General features: G+C 51.0%; 1 protein-coding gene across 1 annotated transcript in view; it reads left to right on the top strand.

The window, feature by feature from the left end:
• The window catches only part of LOC129062933 (solute carrier family 23 member 1-like), a 29,337-nt gene extending 7,273 nt beyond the window's left edge, over positions 1 to 22,064 (top strand). Inside the window, exons 3-12 of the mRNA XM_054563938.1 lie at positions 939 to 1,096; positions 6,798 to 6,957; positions 14,730 to 14,911; positions 15,787 to 15,907; positions 16,887 to 17,043; positions 18,143 to 18,396; positions 19,418 to 19,582; positions 19,981 to 20,089; positions 20,186 to 20,281; positions 21,808 to 22,064. Of these exons, the coding sequence (XP_054419913.1) occupies positions 939 to 1,096; positions 6,798 to 6,957; positions 14,730 to 14,911; positions 15,787 to 15,907; positions 16,887 to 17,043; positions 18,143 to 18,396; positions 19,418 to 19,582; positions 19,981 to 20,089; positions 20,186 to 20,281; positions 21,808 to 22,064 (1,659 nt within the window). The remainder of the gene's footprint in view (positions 1 to 938; positions 1,097 to 6,797; positions 6,958 to 14,729; positions 14,912 to 15,786; positions 15,908 to 16,886; positions 17,044 to 18,142; positions 18,397 to 19,417; positions 19,583 to 19,980; positions 20,090 to 20,185; positions 20,282 to 21,807) is intronic.
• The last annotated feature ends 1,225 nt before the right edge of the window (positions 22,065 to 23,289 follow it).

Here is a 23,289-nt window from a genome sequence, read left to right as displayed (position 1 = left end):
CTTCAATTTTTTGGGAGAGTTTGAGAAGGATTGGTGTTAATTCTTCTTTACGTGTTTGGTAGAATTCACTGGTGAAAGCATCTGGTCCTGAGCTTTTCTTTTTGGGAGCTTTTTGATTACTGATTCAAATGTCTCACTTATTGATCTGTTCAGATTTTCTATTTCTTCATGATTCAGTCTTGGTAAGTTGTATGTTTCTAGGAATTTAACCATTTCTTTTAGGTTATCCAATTTATGTCTTATGGTACTTTGTATAAGTTGTCATGGCTCTTCTTTAAGTTCTGATTTTATTTCTTTGTCTTGTCTCTTCTTTTCTTAGTCTAGCTAAGGTTCTTTTTGGTTGCTTGTTTGTTTTTTGTCTTTTCAAAAATACAGCTCTCAGTTTTGTTGATCTTTTCTGTTGCTTTTCTGGTCTCTTTACTTTCGCTCTGCTTTTTTGTTATTTTTCTTCCTTCTGCTAACTTTTCTAGTTCCTTTGAGGTATGAATTTTATCTTAAATTTGCTAAGGCTGTTTTGTAACTCAGCATACGATCTATTCTGAAGAATATGTTCAAGTCTTTCCGGTCAATGGTTTTGCCCTTACCTTGTGCCTTGTTTTAATAATGAGCCTCTCACCTTGCTCTTGTCCTTGAAGCTCTCTCCTTGGTTCCTGTTATGTCCTCAAGTGCTGTGTTCCCACCTTGCTTCTTATCCAGGAGATCAGTTTCTGGCACTAGAGTCCTGCCTTTCAACTCCAGACCTCCTGGCTGACTCCCTGCTTCTTGCTCCCAGGCGTTCCTAGTTCCCACTGCTTGCCTGGACCTCTGCCTGTCACTCGTGGCCAGGCTCCTCGGAGACCAGAGGTGGAGCTCTTGCCTCTCAGTAGGACTGGGAATGAAGGTGGAGCTGGCCGCCACGGCATGCACGCGCCCTTCCCTTTGCTCTGCTCTGCCCACAGCACTTCCTCACGGCCCTGGGGGGCCTCGTGGCAGTGCCGCTCATCCTGGCCAAGGGCCTGTGTCTGCAGCATGACCCTCTCACCCAGAGCTACCTCATCAGCACCATTTTCTTCGTCTCCGGCATCTGCACGCTCCTGCAAGTGTGTTTAGGGGTCAGGTAGGTACAGCGTCTCCGCATGGATTCTGACTTTTATCTGTCAACAAGGTGTGGTTGGGTTGTAGCCAGAAAGGTGGTTAGGAGGCTGGTGGGGCATGATAGAGGGAGCACAGGGCTGGGAGGCAGGGCCTGGGTTCAAATCCTACCTCTACTACTTACTGTCTATATTAACTAGCAATCTTGATTCAAGTAACAAGAACCCAGATCAGCTGAGACACAAATTTGTTCTTTATTAACTCAGAAGATCAAGCCAAGAGAAAGGCAGGGTGCATCGCGCATCAGGAACATGTTGCACCAGGGACTCAGGTGCCACTGGGGCTTTCTCCCCATCTCTTGTCTCTACTCAGACATGCCCCTAAAGTAGGTGAGACCCAGGCTAAGAGCACAAATGGAGACCCACACACTCCATGTCTGAGTACCAGAGAGTTACGAACCAAGCTTACAAACTCTTCAATAAAATATGTCCTGATCATCTTACCTGGGAGGCCAGGTTTGAATTTAGAATTCTCTGACTCCTCAAAGTTCTACCTTGGGTCTGGGGGCGCGGGGCGGGGGGCAGCCCTCAGCCTGTGGCCTTCCCCCTTCTCTTCCTACCCCGAGCTTTGCTCCGGACCACAAATGGTCTTGCGTGCACAATTGTGGACACTACCTCGAAGTTCCATCCACACACCTCATCCCCCGCCCCCAACAGCAGATCCCCCGAAACAGCTGCCCCGGCCATGCCTCAGGCCTAGGGTGTGCACACTGGCATCATGGTCTGCCTTCAGCAGGACAGACCTGGGAGAGAGGCCCAGGCAGGACCTAGAAGAGGCTCAGGGCCATTGGGGCAGGGAATTCTTGGGGCTCAAAGAGGAAGGGCCCATAGATTGAGGTGGCCATGTCTCCTTGGCCCTGCAGGCACCTCCCCTGAGGAGGCCAGAGTGGGGCCTTCTAGAACATCGGGCGAAGTGCAGGGGCACCCCTTTCCTTGTGCGAGGGCAGGGCTGTCTCCTCGTCACCCTGCCAGGGCCTGTTCTCACAGACAGGCTTCCTGCCTTGACTGTGGACAGGGCCGCCAGCACCGACCCCTACAGCAAGCGAGAACTGCTCTGGCTGGCCTCACATTGTAAAATTCCAGGGACGAGCTCTGATTGGCACAGCGTAAGCCCAATGCCCAGCCCTGGACCTACCAGGGGAACAAACACGGCAACTTCCATTCAAGAAGGTTTCCTGATGAAGTAGGAAAGGCAGGTTCTGTTCTGAGTAAACAAGGCACTAGAAATGGACTAAACCAGATCTGTGGTCTGGTACTTGTCAAATCAGGCAAATGATGATATGTGCCCCGCTTCCTCACAGTAGCATTGAGATAAGTAATTGGTATAATGACTGTAATTCATTTTCTTTAAACCAGCAAGACCTTTATGTTAATATGTGACCTGCTCAACTCAGTCTGAGTAAAATGGAGCCCTGTTGCTCTGGAGCTGGTCTAGGCAGAATTGGGAAGGAGGCCTGGAAAAGAGGTCTTTGGAGCCCGCCCCCCTCCTCCGATTTCCACTGTCTCCTCACATTCTCCACCTCCACCCGCGGCGCCCCCTGAATCCTGAGAACCTGCACAGTGGCTCTATCCGGTTACCGGGAAATGCCTCCCTATGGGTCCTCTGGGCCTTTCCTGGCAAATCTGTGGAGCCTGTGTCTTCTTCCTTTAACATTGATGTAGCATCTAGTCCCAGGGCAGCCTGAAGGGTGGACAGATTTGGGTGTCCTCGTTAAGAAAAAGGATGCAAAATTGTGAATACAAAATCATGTACCAAAAAAAAGAGAACAATTAAAGAAGAGAACATTAGAATAAAAAGAAAAACCACAACACATTACAAATTGTTTTAAAAGGAGGTAAATATCACAAATGCCACAGATTTCAAAACATAGCCTGATATCTTTTATTATTTCATTTTCCCACAGTTCACTGTAATACTTCCACCCTCCCTACATTTTATGATTGCACACTCTTTGATTACCTCTGCATTTTATAGCGAGAAAGAAAGGGTATCCAGCTATTTCCCTAGCATTGGCTGGTCCAAATTTGTTTGCTATTACTGAGAGTTGGGATGTGTTAGCATGCCTTACCATGCTATAGATTTATGCCCTTCAGACACATTGATTCTGATAAATTCTTTTGTTCTTGATTCCTATAAAAAAATTTAAATGCATGGCGCATCTATAATTGTACTTGCTGCCTTGTTAAGGATATTCTTGATAGGAAAAAACTTCCATTTTCCCTGCACATCAATGAGAACCAAACAATTCAAACCATTTCAAAAAATTGCCTTCTCTGACCATTTAGCATATTGTCAAACTTTCCACAGCCTTGCTTCTGGCTTCACACATCGGAAACCTTGTTTCTCATCCACCAATTACATACGTCAAATGTCAGGTGCTATAGGACACATTTAGATCATCGCGTGACCTCTGGTTCTGCACCTTCATGTCACAATGTAGAGTGAGCTGGGACTGTGATTACATCAAGATAACTAGCAATAAATTAACTCTTCATGGGTAGTTTAGTGGTCTCCAACCACATTAATATGTCCCACTTCATCCAAACTAAATTTATCCTGACTCACCTTCCACGTAGCCAGATCCTAAAAGTGCTCATGGCCTTAAAAGTGCCATCGGATGCAATGTGTAGAGTTAGGGAGGTGGTGGTGGACAGAGACAGCAGCGGTAGCCGGTTTGGCTGAAGCCTTTCACTTTTGCAAATTTTACAAAGGTGTGTGGCTCGCGAGCCCATTGGCCCCTCCTTGGACATTAGAAGGAGCCGTACAAGAGAGGGGCCCTCCCTGCAAGTCTGCTTTGGACCTAATCTGTGCCTGGCCTGTCTTACGAGAAAATGACTTGATGGGAAAAATTAATATCCATTTATTCTTTATCAATTGTCTGAATCAAGCCATACCGGTGTAGAGTGGCACGGGGCTGGCCCGTCATTTCCAGGACGGGCTGAGTGCAGACAGCACCCGGAGACGCGTGCCCATTCCTGGTGCCACCTTTTTGCCTAAGCCAAACACTGGCGCCTCCCAGCACGCTCCTTTCCCCTGCCCTTCCCGGGAGCGCTAACAATGCTCGAGTTCTCCCGTTCCCTGGAGAGGACTGGTAAGCTAGCGTCTACATCTTTGGCAGGTTATTTTCCATCTTCCCTCTTCCTTCTTCTGACACCACCTCTGTGAGCCCAGGTTTTTTCCCAAACCCCCCACCACGGATACAAATAAATACAGGGTTTGGGCTGGTCTGTCTCTTAGGCGCATATCCCACACGTGTACTAGGAAAGGGCATAAAAGAAAAATTGGCAGACATGCAAAAATGTCTGTCTACCTGTCTATTTATCTATCATCTAATTGTCTATCATCTAATTATTTCCCTATCTATCTAAAGGGTACTGACAAGAAGTTATGAGAAAGAAATGTGGAAGCCTAGCAAGATGGGTGGGATGGAGAAGAAAGATTGGAAAACAGAATTGGAAAGTCTGAGTATAGCATAAAGAAGAATTTATTGTTACATTTTGTGAACCTAAGGTAGGACATGATAAAACAGTGAAACAAATACATGGAAAAATTCATCTTGAACATAAGAGGTATTTAGTGATTATAAAAAGGCAGAAAGCCCACATATTGCATTATCCTAAATATGTAAAATTATCTCAAAAGACTATAACATGAACAGAATTAGAAAAGTGCTTATCTACTTGAAAAATTTTAAATACTCCCTTCAGTAATGTCTGAAGTGGGGACAAATTTCTGCATAGAGTAACAGAAACCATTTTTAAAATATGAAAATGAACCTCATAATCATAAGAACTGTTATATTCTGGCAGTATCCAAATTCTATATAATAAGTAGTAGATAGCTCATAGACAAGGAAAAATAGATATAAAATCCCATGAAGGAGTCCACATGTTTCACGGCTAATGAAATGCAAATTCACATTTCTTAGAGCTTCATTACATGCCTAAGAAACTTTTTGAAAGGTAAAATGATGAAACCCAGCGTTGGCTGGTTTTCTGCGGCACCAGGCTCAGGCCCAAGGGATGGAGATGAGAACCAAGGGCTCCCCTCCCTCACGGGACTGGGCATACAGACTTGGCGGAGGCGGTGGGGACAGGCTGACCTGGGGGGGTGTTTGTAAGCGTAGCTGTAAAGTGTTTAAGGCAACCCCTGAGGGTAAGGTACTGCAGGTGGTTGGTTTGCTCGAACGAGGGCTAACAGAGAAATATGGAATTAGAATATAAGTGGGAGTTTAATCTCACTCACCATGGGGTCCCCAGTACCATGACACCTAATGCCTACTACCACCTAGCCCGTCCTCAATAATCATTTGTTGAATGAATGAAATTATAGCAAAAAAAAAAAAAAAAATTCAGTTATTATGTATTCGTTGGTTATACCCACATAAAGATCTTTATTTTAAAGCTCAAAAGGGATTTGGCAATAAGTACAGCATGTTTCCCTGTTCTGTCAAAAGACTTAGCTTCATAGTTTTTAAATGAAAAATAAAGTTATTCACACCCCTGCCACCGCCGCATGTTCCTGCCCTGTGTCCATTCTCCTTTGGAGAACTATGGGCCTAGACTTACTGCCCTAGATCAGTCGCTCTCAACCCTGGCCGCTCCTTGGGCTGGCCCAGAGCTCCCTGAGGACCCCCCCACCCAGCACCGCCCGGGCCCCCGCCCGCTCCTGAGCCGCCCGCTGCCGCGTCTGAGCCAGGCGGCGCTGATTCCAATGCCTAACCAGGCTACAAGGGCCACGTAGTGAAGCCCTTCCTAAACTTGAGTCCTCATTTCACAAAATGTGTTGAGTCATTCTCCAGAATAATCCCTTCAGATGTCTCCAGGAAATCCTGAGTTCAAAAACACCCTTCTAGTGTTGTTAAAAAAAAAAAAAAAAAAAAAAAAAAGGCATCTGACCTCGGTGTGTGCCCCAGTGCCCGGTGCATGCAGGATACCGGGGTCCCTCGGTCCACGCCCCACCCCCACATTCGGGCGTCCAAGGGCGGGCAGACTAGGTTTGCCTTGATAGTAAGAGAGGGTTGGTGGAGGTGGACTTAGCAGGCCTTGTGCACACCTCGGAGCGAAGGCAGGTCGGGTAGGCACTGCCGGAGGTTCTCATAGAAGCCGAGTGACACGCTGACTGGGGGCGGGGCGGGGAGCACGCCCTGCTAACTGACCTCAAGCCTGTTCTGACGGGGGGATAAAAAGGAGCCTGCAGGGGGAGGCCTGGGACTGAGGTTCCTTTCCGGAGATGCGAGGGGCTCTGGCAACCCAGATTTTAGACTGTGCCCCTCTGCGGGCGAGGGCACGTCCCCTGGGCGAGCGGCGCCTCGGTCCTGGGGTCTGGGAAAGATCGCCGGGTGGGCTAGACCGAGTTCGCTGAGCTGTGCGCCGTCTCCGAATGATTTCCCCGGGCCTGTCTGCCCCTGGGTTTGCACCTCAAGACCGGGGTCAGGTCTGCTGGCCTTGCACCCGCCCACGCCTCCTACCTGTCCAAAGCTTGGCAGGGCGCGAGGGTCTGGGCTGAGGCTGGGCCCGAGCTCCCTGTGCACTTAGGACAGCAGGCATCCTGCGCCGCCTCTAAACCCAGCGAATACTTGCGGGTAAAAGGCGCCCCTAGGCGGAGGCAGGGACAGACCAGTGCCGAAGGGTTGTGTGGGTAACTGTATCCGTCCCCTCCTCCAGGCTGCCCATCCTCCAGGGAGGGACGTTTTCTTTTCTGGCACCCTCCCTGGCCATGCTGTCTCTGCCCACCTGGAAGTGTCCCGACTGGACACGCAACGCCAGCCAGGTGAACGCCAGCTCTCCTGAATTCACCGAGGAGTGGCAGAAGAGGATGCGGGAGGTAATGGGACACGGCGGTGGGGCGCGTGGGTGGCTGCGTGGAGTGGAGGGAGACTCGCCGGGGGCTCCTGTGTTGATCCGTTTGTCCAGCGTTCCTTGTTCAACTCGCCAGGCGGCAGGATCCTGGGCGTCAAGACGCTGCTGCAGATAAAACAGTGTGTAGATGTGCAGACCAGGGTGGGAGGGAGGGATAAGAACACTCCAAAGAGTAAATTGAAAAGGGCAATGTCAGGGAATTTATAAGTGCAATGAAGACAATAAAGCAGGGCGATGAGCAAGAGAGGACTGGGGCTGCCCGGGTGGGAAGAGGGAGAGGGGACTCAGGTTTGCTTAGAAACACTCACATCCTTCAAGGAGGGAGAGTGCGGGCACTTTCCTTGCCAGTCCCAGGAGGCAGAGAGGTTCTCTATCAAGCCCTCAAACGTCATCGTTGACGCCACGTGTGGTGCTCAGTGCTAGGACTGTGCAGAGACGAAGAGACACATGGCAGCGATGATGATGATGGTGATGGTGATGATGATGGAGATGACAGTCGCAGCAGATCATAGTAGCTAAGCTCTTCGAGTTTCCCAGACAGTCTGCTACGAGCTTTTCACAGAGGCGCAAGCGCAATGCTGACGGTCTCCACAGCGGGCCCCGGTTGAGGGGAAAGCCGGGGCGCAGGACCGGGTCTGGCTCCGCGCCACCTGTTCGCGGGCGCTGCGGGCGCTGCGGGCGCTGCCCGCCCACTTCGGCCAGTCCCGCCCCTGTGCCTCTCTACTGCGGAACCTGACGCGTTCTTAATTCAGTTGCATCGTCAGGGCCAAGGGCGCTGGTGGCCTTAATGGACGAGGGGGGAACCCCCCCAAAATCCCCGAATTTATTTATAAAATATTGTGTGTTTATTCTTACGTGTTTAAACGTCAGTCGTATTCAAAGGACTCTCCAGCTGATGCAATGCACCCATCAAGGTGTTTTTTCCACTGTTCAAAACAGTTTTTGAACTGGCTGATTTTGATGCTTTTTAGTGCCGCCTGCCGTTTTTGTTGGTTTGTTTGTTCGTTTGTTTGTTTCATCTCTTCCTTGTTGGCAAAACATTCCTCTTCGAAGACTTTTTTTCATAGGAGAAACAAAAGAAAGTCTCTTGGAGAGACTGGGTGAATAGGGAGTGGGGGGTATAGGAGTCATGCTGTTTTTGGTCAAAACTGCTGAACACACAGTGTGGTGTGGGCAGGTGCGCTCGTTAATCACCCATCATTAAATGGGCAAACATTGAAAGAGTCTTCAAAAAAATTTCACTGAAGCCACGTGCAGCCTCTCACAACACCACCAGCTGGTACACTGATACGGATGGGTTCCTAGAACACTCACCTAGCTGGGGGAAGCCTGTACTCCAAGGCTTTAAAAGATTCCATTTTTTGCGGGGGGCGGGTCCCCCATCATAGACTGAAGTTTGGCCATGCTCCAAGTTGGTTTATCTAAGGAAGTCTGCACACTCAGGATTCTTGCAGAGAGTTCAGTCACGTCCTCAGGGACAGCAGACTTAAACATCCTCACCTGATACGGTGGTGGTCGAAGGGGCAAAGGTGGCTTGTGTGCGGGGCCCCATATGAGAGAATATAGGTCACCTGAGAGCTCTAGGAAGCCCAGCCGTCTCCTGCCCAGCTGGCCTCAAACACCTAGGCCTGGAGCTGGGCCAGGGCGCGCCTCCTCCAGCGCAGGGCCAGGCTTACCCAAGCACCACACGACGATGGGGTTCCAGCACAAAGTTTGTTCACACCTGGAAATAACTCCCACTCATTGCCTTTAGCACTGCCCCTCCCGGGCTCACTAGAACTGGACCAAGGACGCTCTTGAACTCAGAGCAGAGTCTGCCTCCTAGGTATCCCTGGGAGCCAAGCTAGCAAGCCTTAGACCAGGGGCTGGGGGAGGGGAGGATTCTGCAGCACGCCCCCCGCCCCCCGCAATCCATGTTCAGCATCCTTACAGCCTCAGAGCTGTGACAACGGTCTCATCCCCTGTATGTGAAACATAGGAGGAGGGAAGTCAGAGAGGGGGGACATGGTACAAGGTTCCTGTTCTTACCCACATTTGACCAATGAGAAGGGATAGAATCAACAAAACATTTCGATGCATCTACTACTACTGCATGTTTAATGATTGCTTTAGTTTTATTTTTTTCTCCCCTGTGAACTCAATTAGTCCATGATCCATCTTAATCTTATGTAAACGTGTCCTAATGTACCTAATGTAAACATTCACAATGTTCGCTCCTCCTTGTCCATTCAGTAATTCTGGGTCCAGTTTCGTTAGATGTCTTTCAGTTTAATCGAATCAACTCTGATGCCACCACCCTTCATCTCAGACTGAAGATGTATCTAGGAATATTGCTGAGAAATAATTTCATTATTTGCAACTTATTCTATTTTTAATTTTTATTATTTTTTTAATCCTCCCCTGAGGACTTGCTTATTGATTTTATAAGGGAGAGGAAGGGAACTTTAGAGAATGAGAGAAACATCGATGCGAGAGAGAAACATGGGTCAGTTGCCTCCCATATGCGCCCCGACTGGGGACCGAACCTGCAACCAGACGTGTGCCCTGACCCGGAATCGAACCCACAACCTTTTGGTTTGTGGGACAATGCTCCACACAAATGAACCACACCAGCTAGGGTTCAACTTATTTTAAATGTAAAGGGAAGAAGTAGCATCATTTAGTAAAGTAACTTGTTAGGTGGCTCCTGGTCTTCCCGTGTCATTTTCCATTTTCCCCACTGAGCTCCCTTCTCAGCCCATTCCCTTGCTCCTGTTCGAAGCAGGGTTGTCCTGAGTCCTGCGCTGCTGTCCTTCAGATACTGGGCAGCAAAGGTAACACTGTTAAGCCCTCCTGTGTGACCTTCGCCGAGGCACTTTCAAATGATTTAATAAGTATCTTGTCACTGGATCCTCTCCCCTGGGTAGGACGCAGCCTGAAAACACCAGACTTTCCAATCTGGCCCAGAAATAGCATCAGAATTCCAGTAAGTCCTATTAAACTGACTTCCGTTTTTCCTGTCTCAGGAAACACACGTAAATTCCTAGTCCTGGGAAAAGAGGGTTTCGTTGTCCTCATTTCCCAACCTGTCCTTTACAAAGGGCTCTGCAGGTGACTCATTTTTGGTCTCCTGCGTGCAGCCTGATCGGGCCGTGTCCTACCCTGGGAAGCCAGCCCCGTGTGCCCTCATCCCCCACGTTTTATGGTTCTGTGCACACATTCTAATTTTTCAATAATTTCACTGCCTTTAGGAAATGATATGAAATATGGAAAGATGGCTCGATATTGCGCTTCTTGGTTCACTCCTGCCCTGTTCATGCCATGAAAAGTGCCTCTTGAGCTTTATATAATAATAGTGACCCAGTGTTTTTATAATAGCAATCTGGGTCATGGTTTCACTTGCAGAACAGGCAAAGCACAAACCAGAAACACCACTGATACCGGTTTTAAAAATACTCAGACCTCCCATGCTCTGCGAAATGCCCAGCGGAGGCAGCCGGCCAGCTCTGTGCTGGGTCGCGCACCCTCACATTCTCCCACCAACGGCACATGTACCTCTCACTTTGGCCACATCAGTGACTTCAGATGATTATAGGGATTATGCTGTTTGTGACATGTGTGTGTGCCTTGTGGCCCAAGGTGTCATCTCACGGGCTTTAGTGACTACATGTCAAGTCATACTTCCCTCCTCTCTTTAGACCAAAGGGCATCAACATGTACCGCCAGTATTTGAGATTCAGTTGTAAATCCTGCGCCCCAAAAGGTGAAATTGCATAGTGCCTTCCGCGATCCACTTGCCAGATCAAACTGCTATGCACTGGCCACACCCCAGGAACCCACATGATTACAGAGCCATCACGCTGCGTGGTATGTGTGCCCTGCCAGCCGCGTCCCATGTAGCTCAGTCCACTGGTCTAATTCAGACTTGCCTTACTTCTTCCCCCAAGGCCCTTCTGTTGAAATGCTAGGCTCTCCCGGACTCCAACTTGCTCAGCAGCACCTTCAGTAAGATCCTGCCCAGACCTTTCTGAATTCAAGGACCCGCACAGTGGGACCCAAGTCTCTATGGCTTGAGTTTGGTTATCCTGTGATGCAGCATCTGCCCCAGGGAATGGGAGATCCGATGAATCCCTACTGTGTAACTGCCTCTTCTTTTCCTGACTCTTAATTATGTCCCTTGAATCAGCAAATGTCGATCATCTCCTTCATTTGAGTGTCTTTCTGACATCACTCAAGGTATGGGATCCCTGAGGCGAGAGTTTTTGGTGCCATTCGCTAGTGGTCTAATTCTAAGCAGTACCCGCTAGCCGACTTGAGTACCAACCTTTTAGAGGAGGGGAACTGAGTAGCTGCTCCAGGCCACGTCCACACAACAGCCCCATGACAGGGCTGAAGCACCTGGCTTTGAGCAGGGTTAGTCCTCGTGCACTGTGGACCCCACCACCAGCACTTCCAACACCTCGGGAGCACTGTGCTTGTAAGGACACAGTGGGTTGTTCTCAGCCAAAGCTGGTGAATTTCAGCCAGAACCTTCTGCTGTTCTTCCCTTTGAAAAACAGCCTTTTTGCCTGTGCTTATGCCCTGATTACCCGGATGAGGTGCACGTCAACATAGAATCATGTCCTTGCGCCTCCTTTTTGATCTCAGCATGGACCCTGAGTTAACGAGGCTTTCTGATCTTAAAGAACAGTTTCATTTAGTTCCAGGCCAAGATACCCCTAAGAATTGCATTTGCCAAGCTGGTGGGCGCTGGGTTTTTGCCCGGTTGATTGCCCAATCTCAGAATGCTGTGTGTTGTGCTACCTTTTCCAAATCAGGATATTCTTCAGTGAAGCCTAGTTTTACCATCTCATCAACAGAATGAATCACAGAACATATGAGGTTTATGGGACTTTAAAAAAAAAGATTTTATTTACATATTTTTTAGAGAGGGAGAAGGGAGGGAGAAACACTGAAATGCACAAGAAGCATTGATCAGTTGCCTCTTGCACGCCTGCAACTGAGGGCCTGGCCCGCAACCCAGGCATGCACCCTGACCGGGAATCGAACCAGCAACCTTTTGGTTTGCAGGCAGGCACTCAATCCACTGAGCCACACCAGCCAGGGTTGTAGGGCTTTCTTTGTGTTGTGTTGTGTGTGCGTGTGTGTGTGTTTTGTTATTGTTTGTTTTCACCGCCCCTAGCGAGCCTATACTTGGCTTTGATAAATTCAAACTAAGCAAAGGACAAGAAGCAGGATTGCCTCACCCCACTTGGCTAGATGCCAGGGCCAATTTCCCTGTCCACGCAGACCTACTGAAGACCATAGTTCCTTTTGCACGCATCTCCTGCCTTCCTACTGTCCAAGAGGAAACACCTGGCCAGTTCATCTGCCTCTTCTCTCATCAAATGATTTCCGCTGCCCAAACCCTTTCTGCACTCTGATGAAAGTACTGCCTCCGACACCTCAGTGGCGCAAACCTCGGCCACACGCAGAGGCACTTATCTGCGTTTTGAGGACACTGGGCAAGAGTTATGACAAGGAATTCCCCTGGGGCTTGAGAAGTATTAGTGGTGAGAGAGGACGTTAGGGATGTGGCTCATGCTGTCCCTGCACTGAGTGACGCCCACATTTTCTTCAATACATTTATTGATCATTTCAGTACTGGTGAGACATGGAGTCCTCTGAGAAGGACTCAGCACACTATATAGGGCTCTTGAACCAAACCCAGCCTATGGGCTGTATGTTGGTTTAATTTAGTTTCAACTGCCCACACACTAAGAATGGTTTTTACATTTTAAAATGTTGTTTTTTAAAAAAAAGAATGTGTAGCGGAAACCTCATATCGCAGACAAAGTTTAGCACCCGGTGCGCTAAAGCGCTGGCCCCAAGGCAGCACTTCAACTCGCTGGGTCTAAGACCCGAGACGCTGTCATTTTCTCCCAGGCCTCCTCCCGGGGTTCCACGCAGGGAGCCCCAGCCCAGACCCGTGTCTGGTGCTTGAGCTCCATCTGCTGGTCCAATATTTTCCACCAGTGCTACAAACAAGAGAAGGTTCTTACAAGTTTCAACCTCATTTTATTAATGGATTGCTTGGTTGGTTTTACTCACTGAGCCAGCCTGTTGGCATTTAAGATAGATTCTCCGTGTTCCATTGAGTTATATGTGTCCAGATGCCTCTCAAGTCTTGAAACCACTGGTGGTCAGCAGATCACCTGTACATCACAATACTGGTCGCAAATAAAAGTGACATGAATATAGGAGCTGTAGGGATGCTCTTACTCACCGGGATGTGAGAAGTAATGGAGAGGTAGAACTGAGCAACAGTTTGATTTTAAGGGATTGACGGTAACAGAAAAAGTAGAACTGTGGGAAGAGATGGCAAGTTCAGTCTTTAACACATTAGACCCGTTTGAACTTCGCCTTCCGGCGTCATGGTAGTTTCTATTTATACAGTTATGCATGCTGAGTGAAATGAATGACAGCAGCGGATGGGCGGGGTAAATCAGGAGCACTGTGTTATTATAATGCACTCACACTTCCCCAGAAGTGGCGCGGTGCTATCTGAAACTGGACTGGGTTTGGCGGTGAATGTATATTGCACACGCTAAGGCAGCCACTAAAAAAAGTTTAAAAAGAAGAGAAAATGCTAAGACAGGAGATAAAATGTAACCACATAACATGCTCAATTCAAACCACAAAAGGCAGAAAAAGAGTGGAAGACAAAAATAGAAACAAAGAACAAAGACAATTAGAAAACAGTAACAAATAGGATAGGATTAATTCAGCCACATCGATGATCACTTCAAACATCAGTGGTCTCAATGCACCAATGAAAAGACAGAGATTGTCAGAGTGCCTCAAAAAACAAGACCCAATTCCCTGTTGTCTACAAGACACCTGCTTTAAATAGAAAGCCACACATAGAATAAAGGTAAGTAGGTGGAGAAAATATATGCTGTGCTAACACTAAGCAGAAGTCACTATGTGACCTTCAGAAAGAGCAGACTTCAAAGCAAGGAGAGTTATCAGGAATAAAATGGAATTATAACATCCAGGCTAGTAAGGTAAAAAAGGAACAATGAAGGAAACCGAATCAGTCCAGTGGATCAAGGGCTGGGAAACAACAGCCAAACAAGCCAGAGCTGGCCTATTGCCTCTTTCTGCACAGCCCACAAGCTAAACATGGTTTTATATTTTAAGGGGTTGAAAAAAACCAAATGAAGAATCATATATCATGACATGTCAACACTATGTGAGATTCCCATTTCAGAGCCTATACGTGGAGCTTTATTGGAACACAGCGGGGCTCATTTGTTCCCACACTGTCTGGAAAAGTTTTGACAGAGCTCCTATGGCCTGCACGGTCTAAAATACTCACTATCTGGTCCTTTAAAGAAGAAAAAAAAAATTGCCAAGTCCTGCAATAGAAAATAGGGACACAGAGAAAAGTAAAGCGAAAAGGCGTTCAGCACACCATTGACACTGGTATTAAGAGTCATCATCACCGTCCTCACTGTGATCTATGAATACTTTTAAAGGCCACTTCCTGAGGAGGTTCATATTCAGTGAAAGTGTCCAACAGGTGATCCAGAACTAGAGCGAGGATGAGATCAGAGCTCTCTGCCCAGGTCCTTTGGGGTCCCGTTTTGCCCCTGCACTGCTTTTGAAAGTAGCACCCAGGGGCGACTAGATTTAGAGGGGGCCTGGGCTGGGCTGGGCTGAGGCCCCCCGTGCGGCTGCAAGCTTCAGGATGCCACAGCTGTGCCCTCTCTTCAGTTGCAGGGCGTCATCATGGTCGCCTCCTGTTTCCAGATGCTCGTGGGCTTCTCGGGACTCATGGGCTATCTCATGCGCTTCATTGGCCCCTTGACCATTGCTCCGACCATCTCCCTGGTGGCCCTGCCTCTCTTCGATTCTGCGGGCAGTGACGCCGGGGCCCACTGGGGGATCGCCACCTTGTAAGTCCTCTCTGCGGAGGGAGTGCCGTCCAAGTTCTCTTTGGTGGAAGGTGACCCAGTAAGAATACTTGGAGCCCTGGGTATTGGCCAATGCCGGGCTTTACAGGTACTTTCATGAGCATTATGATGCTTTGAAAAGCAATGAAATGGCTACTTATAAATTATTATTACTACTATTTACGATGTCATAAGTACACAGAGACAATGAGTTAACCACAGGCAGTATAGGCTACTTAGTGTAGGGTTCACAACAAGCTGGTACGGCCAGGCCCCTGCCTACTAGGTTTTCACTGAGCAAATGTTTGTAAACCTCTGGCACCCGGGAAGGGTGCAAAGACACGGCCTCAGGTCTCAGGCGCCTTACAGTGTCGCAGAGGGAAGACTTAGACACCAGGAGACAGTGATGAGAGTTAGAACAGTGTGCATGCGCAGGGGCGGGGGTGGCGACAGCCAGCTGGGGGCATCAGGAGGGCTTCCTGGAGGAAGAGGCCATAAGCATGTAAACAGAGCTTTACAGGGACTTGAGGATGATGCCGGACGCTGTCATTCACTCTGCCCATTGTGGTCTGACTACAAGTAACTGGAGAGTGACCTGGGAGAGAATATGGTCTCAGACCCCGGCCTCCGTGGCTCCAACTGCTGCGTCCATTCCGCTGCCACCACCAAGCAATGCTGGCCCCCTTCCCACTCTTCCTCTCCAGCCACCAGCAGCTTCTGAAAGGGAACAGCCCTCCTTGTCAGAGACGCAGGACGCTGCCGGTGCTGCTGAGCAGGGCCTAGATGGGGACCCCGCCCCCGTGGTGGCTCAGCGCCCTGCCCCCTCGCTCAGGACGGAACCGACTCACCAGGTCAGGTGTGGTTTGTTTCTGTTTCAGGACCGTCTTCCTCATCACGCTCTTTTCTCAGTACCTGAAAAACACTGCGGTGCCCGTGCCCATTTATGGACGACGGAAGGGGTGTCACATCTCTAAGTTTCACCTGTTTCAGGTCTTCCCTGTAAGAAGCACTCCCCTCCCTCTTCCATTCTTAGTTGACTCACCCGGAGAGTGCAGGGCAGCCTCCTGTGCTCCCTGATGACCCCCAAATCAAATGCTCCCCCCTCTGCGAGGCCTCCGCCCTGTGGGAACGCTGTCACCGTCGGGGTCGTGCCCTCCTGGGCTTTCTCCTCTGCTTCTCTCCCCAGAGCACAGAACCTTGCCCTCAGTCCCACTCTGGGCACCCGCGTGGGGCAGGCTTCTCACATTCCCTGGGCCGTCCTCCCAGCGAGGTGCTAGGGAAGCAGCCAGGCTCACTGCTAATTAAATCAAAGGAGGGGCCGAGATGCTTAGAGCAGGTTCTTTCTCAGTGGCTCATGGGTAATCCAAGGGCCCCATGACGATGATGGGACCCGCCTTTTCAGAGCCCTCCCTGCTGCATTTGTGCCACACTGCCCAGTGTGGGTGGCTGTCAGCCACGCATGTTTTCAGGTTTCATTGAACTGTAATCTCCATTTCATGATGTGAGAAGAGATTCCCACCTAATGATCCCAGCGGTCCTTCAACACCCCTGTAGGCCAGTGGTTCCAAAATTCAGTGCTCATAGGAATCACATGGGAACGTGCTTAAAATACAGATGTCCAGGGCTTAGCCACCAGAGATAAAAATTATAGGCCCTGGTCTGAGAAATCCCGCTTCGGGCCCTGCAGGACAGTGACTAATTCCATTGTACAGATGAGGAAACGGAGGCTCAGAGGGTTCGATCCAAGGTCATGTGACCAGCCAACAGTAGAAAGAGACAGACTGCGTGATAAGCACCCACTTGACCAGACAGTCCGCCTCTATTTGATGCAAGGGCTCCGTGTCATTTGTTTTCTATGTTCCTTTAATGAGCTAGTTATCCATGCGCACTGGCTTCCTGTGGTCCCCGGAAAGGCTCCTCCAGGAGGGGTTGGCAGGGGCTGGGGCGGGCCTGGTGGTGAGGCGGCTTCCCCCGGCAGGTGCTGCTGGCGCTCTGCCTCTCGTGGCTCCTCTGCTTCGTGCTCACAGTGACGAACGCCCTCCCCTCGGCCCCCACGGCCTATGGGTACCTGGCCCGCACCGACACCAAAGGCAACGTCCTGAGCCAGGCCCCTTGGTTTCGCTTCCCTTATCCAGGTAATGAGAAGACGGGTCCCTTCTGGCTTGGGACACATTCTCTGGGACTGCCTGTGGGGCCCAGGGCACGGGATGGAGCGTTGAATAAGGCTGCAGGCGGGCTTTCCTCCAAGGAATCTGCTAATGAGGGAAAGGCCCGAGAAGAGAAGGAGACCCCGGGTTGTTCTAAGACTCCTCTGGGGACAGGGAACGGTAGCAAGAATGTCGGGGCACTGGGGAAGCCTGCTCACGGTGGCTCTTGGGGCAGGTGGGGTCCCTAAATCTGTCACTCAATGTATTAGTCTCCTAGCTCTCTTTTTAAAAAGAATTTTGATATTGTATTATTTCCATTACCATTTAGTCCCCTTATACCCTCCCCTTACACCACCCCCCCAGCAGCATGCACCACAGTGTTGTCCATGTCTGTGAGTGCTTTTAATCTCCTATTTCTGCTGTGACAAATTAGCACAGACTTAGTGGCTTCAAACAACCCATATTTATTATTTTAGCGCTAGACAAGAGGTTCCCACTCCCAGCCCTACCTGTGAGCCGGCCTATGTCTCTCATCCTCTCTCCACGTTGCTCACAGCCCATGGGCCTGGGGTTGGGGGCGGGGGGCGGCAGGCCGGGGACAGAGAGGGCCCCACCTCCTCGCTGGGTCTTCGGGTCTCCTCCTGGATTCGGCAGATCCCACACAAGGGAGGCCTGGGACTGAATGAAAGCGTTTCTGGGGAGACAAGTTCAAGGCCATCCCTTAGGCCACTCCCCCTCTGAGGGTGTGTCGATAACCAGGTTCCAGGGAGAGCTGCCCTGGCCTATGGCCTCTGGGTGCCGGGGCCTCCCTGAGGAAGAATCTCATCTTCCAAATGCTCTGAGGTGTTTCTGGGAAGACACTCCATTGCTGGTTCTTTTTGGTCACAGTGACCTCAAGGTCAGCGCGTCTGACCCACCCTAAGGGAGGGATGGTAGGGCAGGAGTCCGTGCCAAACCCTCTGGACAGCTGTGGGCCCGAAGACATGCTGCCGGGTCTTTGAAGCCGCCCAGAGACCCCTCCGGCAAAGGCAGTACTTGGGGTTCAGCAATCCCCTGGGTTAACATTCCGTCTGCATTGCATTTTCAGGACAGTGGGGCCTCCCCACCATCAGCCTGGCTGGGGTCTTTGGGATCTTCGCTGGGGTGATCTCCTCCATGGTGGAGTCGGTAGGCGATTACTACGCCTGTGCCCGGCTGGTGGGGGCCCCGCCCCCGCCGAAGCACGCCATCAACCGCGGCATCGGCATCGAGGGCCTCGGCTGCCTGCTGGCAGGGGCCTGGGGGACAGGGAACGGCACCACCTCCTACAGCGAGAATGTCGGGGCACTGGGAATCACCAGGGTAGGTGGCCCTGGAGGGGCAGCGAGGCACCCCAATCTGTCACTCAATGTCTTAGTCGCCTATTCTGTTGCAACACAGTAGCACAGACTCATTGGCCTCAAACCCAGATTTATTATTTTCCTCATCTGGAGGTCAGAAGTAGTCAGGGGGCTAACATAAAGGTACCGGCAGGACTGTGCTCCTTTCTGGAGGCTCGAGAGGAGAAGCCATCTCCTCACATTTCCCATTCTCTAGAGCAGGAGTCCCCAACCCCCGGGGCCTGGACTAGTGCCAGGCTGTCAGGGAAGCTCCTGTGAGCTCCACCTCCTGTGTCCCCACCTGGTCCTCGCCGGTGGAAAAGCTGGCCTCTGGTGCCAAAAATGTTGGGGACCGCTGATCTAGAGGTTGCCCTCATTCCTTGGCTATCCCCCCGCCCCCCACCCCATCTTCCAAGCCAGCAAAGTCGCATCTCTCTGGCCCCTCTTCCATTGTTGCATATCCGTCTGACTACAGCCAGGAAAGGTTCTTTGCTTGCAAGGATTCGTGCAATTAGATCGGGCCTACCTGGCTATCTCAGGTTACTCTTTCCCCCTAAAAATCCTCAACTTCTTCGCTCCTGTAAAGTCCCTTTGGCTGTGCATTCACAGGTTTGGGGGTTAAGACATGACCTCTGCGAGGGGCCACCATTCTGCCCACCACATTGTCCTTGGCGGTGGTGGTCACCCCACAGGCGGGAAGTCTGGCCGGGCGATCGCAGACTTCAGTCACCTTGAGAGCGCTGAAGAGATGTTTTACTTTCCGAGGTTTGGGGGTCCGACCTCTGAACCTGAATATTCAGCTGCCACCTGGTCACACCCTCATCCTTTCCCAAACCCCGTGTGGGAGCAGAGCGGGGGGACACTTTGGGGTTAAGAGGTGCTGTCCCTGCGAGTCCACGCAGAGCATTGTTGAAGGCGCCGCAGGAGCAGGGCAGAGGCCCCTGCGGCAGCGTGTGACCTGGCCGATGCTGAGTGTCTCGTCCTCGTGCCCCTGAGCGCTGCAGGTGGGGAGCAGAGTGGTGATTGTCGCCGCGGGCTGCGTGATGCTCCTGATGGGCGTGTTTGGGAAGATTGGGGCTGCGTTTGCCACCATCCCAACCCCCGTGATCGGAGGCATGTTCCTCGTGATGTTCGGGGTCATCACCGCCGTGGGGATTTCCAATCTGCAGGTGAGCCAGGCGCCCCTGGGCAAACGGCAGCATTTCATGTCTTGAAAGGAGCCCATGGAGATTCAGGTGAATGGAACAGGGCTGGGGAAGGGGAGGAGCAGGGGCGCCTTGGTCCCAGTAATCACACTGCTCCCCCAGCCCCAGTGGAAGAAAGAAATAGCCAGAAGCATCCAAAACTGGACGTTGTATTAGCTTGAATTGGATTATGCAAACCACTCAGCTCCCAAGGTCAAGTGGGAATTGGGGCTTGGCTTGTCTGCTGAGAATGCGGGTTGCTCTGAGTTCAGCCCCCTCCCCCCACCTCTGGTGGCCTGCAAGGGGAGGGGCCCTCGGAGGGGTGATAGGCTGGTGTGCAGCGAAGGTGCTGATGGGTCTGCTGCGGGGCCTCTCTCCCACAGTACGTGGACATGAACTCGTCCAGGAACCTCTTTGTCTTTGGCTTCTCCATCTTCTGTGGGCTCACCATTCCTAACTGGGTGAACAAGAACACTGAGAAGCTTCAAACAGGTGATTCCCCATCCCCTGGGCCGGGACCACTTCTGGGGCAGAGCCCGCAGAACCTGTCATCCTGGGGAATCCTTGTCACTTTTATCTCCATTCTAGGGATTCTCCAGCTGGACCAGGTCATCCAGGTGCTGCTGACCACGGGCATGTTCGTCGGTGGATTTCTGGGCTTCCTACTGGACAACACCATCCCTGGTAGGGTTCACCTTCTCTCTGTAAGCTAGCAGCTTGGATAGGTGGTCAGCATTTGGGCCCCTCTCCTTGCTTCCCCAGTCCCGATTACACCAGGTCAGGATGACCACCGTCGGAGCGGGCCCTGGGTCTGGGCGGGGTGTATGGGCCTGGGTTAGCTTTATAGAGCTGCCACCACAAAATACCACAGTCTGGGGCTTAAACAATTGAAGGGTATTTTCTCACAGCCCAGAGGCTGGAAATCTGAGATCAAGGTGTTGGCAGGATTGGTTCCTCCTGAGGCCTCTCTCCTAGGCTTACGGACAGCTGCTTTCTGGCCGTGTTCTCCCCTGCCCTTTCCTCTGTGGATGTGCATCCCTGGTGTCTCCTCGTGTGTCCTAGGCTCCTCTTCTTATAAAGATATCCATCAGATTAGATTGGGGCCTGCTCTAAAGCCCTCATCTTTGACTCAGCCTCCTTGTTAAAGGTCCTGTCTCCAAATACAGTCACATTCTAATGTATTCTAATGTACAGGGCTTAGGGCTTCAACACATGGTTTTGGGGGCACACAATTCAGCCCATAACAGGGCCCTAAGAAATAGGCCCTGAGAAATACACCAGAAGCAAAAAGAGAAAGACCCAGCCGCAGCTCTCTTAGAGCTTGCAGTCTAGTCAGTGAGAGAGAGAACATGGGTATTCATTCACTCAGTTGTTCATTCCTTCGATCATTCATATTTTCAATAAAAACTCCTTGAGCACTTGTTTTTCAGGTGCTGTATACAAGCACACCCTATTTTATTGCACTTCACTTAATCATGCTTCACAGATATTATGTTTCTTTCTTTCTCTCTCTCTCTCTCTTTTTTTTTTTACACACATCACCAGCAAAAAGATTGTGACTCATTTTATTAGGATACTCATTTGTTTCCAGCGGCCTGGAACTGAACCCACAATATCTCCGAGGTAGGTGTGTACTGATGCTACGAAAAACAGAAGGACACACCCCCTGCCTTCCAGAAACCCGCAGGCTAATGATGGGGAGAGGCAAGAAAAGAGACAATTGCAATACAGGGTAGTAACTGAGAGGATGAGCAAATGGAGTCTCTAAGTGCTGAGGCTGTGGAAGGTGGAGAGCACAGAGTTATTATCGCTGATGGCTTTTAATCCTCCCTTCTTGACCCGCCCACAGGCTCCCAAAAGGACCTTTATGATGGCACCTGCTTCAGGGTATTCTGTTCTCCTCTTTTCTCTTCTCCTCCAAGTGTAAAACGTGCCTGCATTCCAGAAACATTAACATGTGGAAAGGCCAGCCCCCCATGAAAGGAGGGTGGTTCACCGAGTTCCTACCCCGGAGTTCGGTGCGGTGTCAGGGAGCTGAGCTAGGCTGAGCTGCAATTTCTGAGATGGGCTGGCAGCCGGCTCTATTGGCAGGTAGCGGGTGCTGAGACGAGACCTCATGACTGCCTGCAGGGGGCGCCAGAGGCCCCCTCCAGCCCGCCTTCCTCCAACCTATCTGTGCTCAGTCCTGAGTGCGCACTGTCTCCTCTCAGGGAGTCTGGAGGAGAGAGGCCTCCTGTCATGGAATCAAATGCAAGAGTCTGCGGAGACGACGAAGGTCTTGGAGATCTACGGATTCCCTTGCGGGATTGGCACCCAGCCCTGCGCTTCCTCCTGGACCCGGTGTCTCCCCTTCTGGCCCAGACTGGAAGGCGGTGGGAAAGGAGAGATGGGAATGAGCCAGCTCACACTCTGCTCCCAGGATCCCTCAGGAGATCGCCCGAGGGGAGCCCCAGAAACCAGGATGTGAGACTGTCTCTCCTGACACACATCCCCAAGCCCCCTCCACGCCCCCCCCTCACCCCAGAACGTGCTGATGAACCAGTGCACGCATGGGCGGGGACCACACCCTCCTGAGCACCTCTGGTGGCCCATCCACGTCAGCGGCCAAATGAGCGTTAGATGAAGACCGTGACAAGCGTGCTGGGACCTGGTCACGTAGTCACCGAGGCCAGACCTCAAACTGCATCCTTTCGCTGGGCACCAGCCTCTCATCTCTAGTGTAAACTACTGCCGCCCAATGGCCCAGCAGAAACACCCCCAGTCCGCATGTTCTTGGCAGTATTTCGATGCCTCGGGAGAAAGAGGCCGGGAGTGGGGGAGGGGGGTGGAGATGGGGCTCTTGGCTGGAAGAATAGGCCTCTTCCTCCCCAAGGAGGCAGGTGGCCTTGCCGGCCCCTCCAGGCCCTTCCCCTCGGGGCCCCTGCAGTTTTTCACCCCTGCACACACCCCGTGGGAGTCCTTGGGGGTCGGCTCCTATGTCACAGGACGGTGAGCGGTGAGGGCTGGGCAGCAGAGTAGACAAGAGATGAAGCAGCGAAGGCATGTGGGGGCCTTCAGAGGAGGGGAGCCACTGCTGCTATGATGTGAAAACTGTAAAGAGCCAGGTTAACCAATTCTCTCTGCACACTCAGTGGATTAGTCAGGATTCTCCAGAGGAACCGAGCCCATAGGTTGTGTTTGTGTGTACACATAGAGATACACACATGTATACATACATGTCTATGACAAACGTGTGTGTCCACACACATACACGTGTTACTAGATATAGGCTGTGTATACACATTTGTGGTTGATATATAAATACACACACATACACACACACAGAAGAGGGAGGGGAATTCTTTAAGCAATGGGCTCCTGGGATTGTGGAGCCTGGCAAGGCCAAAAGCTGCAGGGTAGACCAGAAGGCTGGGCAGGCTGCAGCGGGAGTCCCTGAGGGGAGTCCCTGGCAGGATTCCCTCTTCTTCGGGGGAAGGCAGTCCTTTGACTGATTGGACAAGGCCCACCGCACTGTGGCAGGGAATATGTTTTACGCAAAGTCTACTGATTTAAATGGTAATCACATCTAAAATAAATCCTTCATAGAAACATCTAGAATAATGTTTCGCCAAATGTCACACCCTGTGTACATGCTCAGGGACATTAGACACTCCTCGTCCAGGAGCCTCACCAGAAAGTGCCCAGAACACTGT

Source organism: Pteronotus mesoamericanus, unplaced genomic scaffold (genome assembly GCF_021234165.1).
Source record: "Pteronotus mesoamericanus isolate MK-2021 breed Mesoamerican mustached bat unplaced genomic scaffold, CSHL_Meso_final scaffold_85, whole genome shotgun sequence".
Lineage (NCBI taxonomy): Eukaryota > Metazoa > Chordata > Mammalia > Chiroptera > Mormoopidae > Pteronotus > Pteronotus mesoamericanus.
This window is presented reverse-complemented; position numbering and strand designations above follow the sequence as displayed.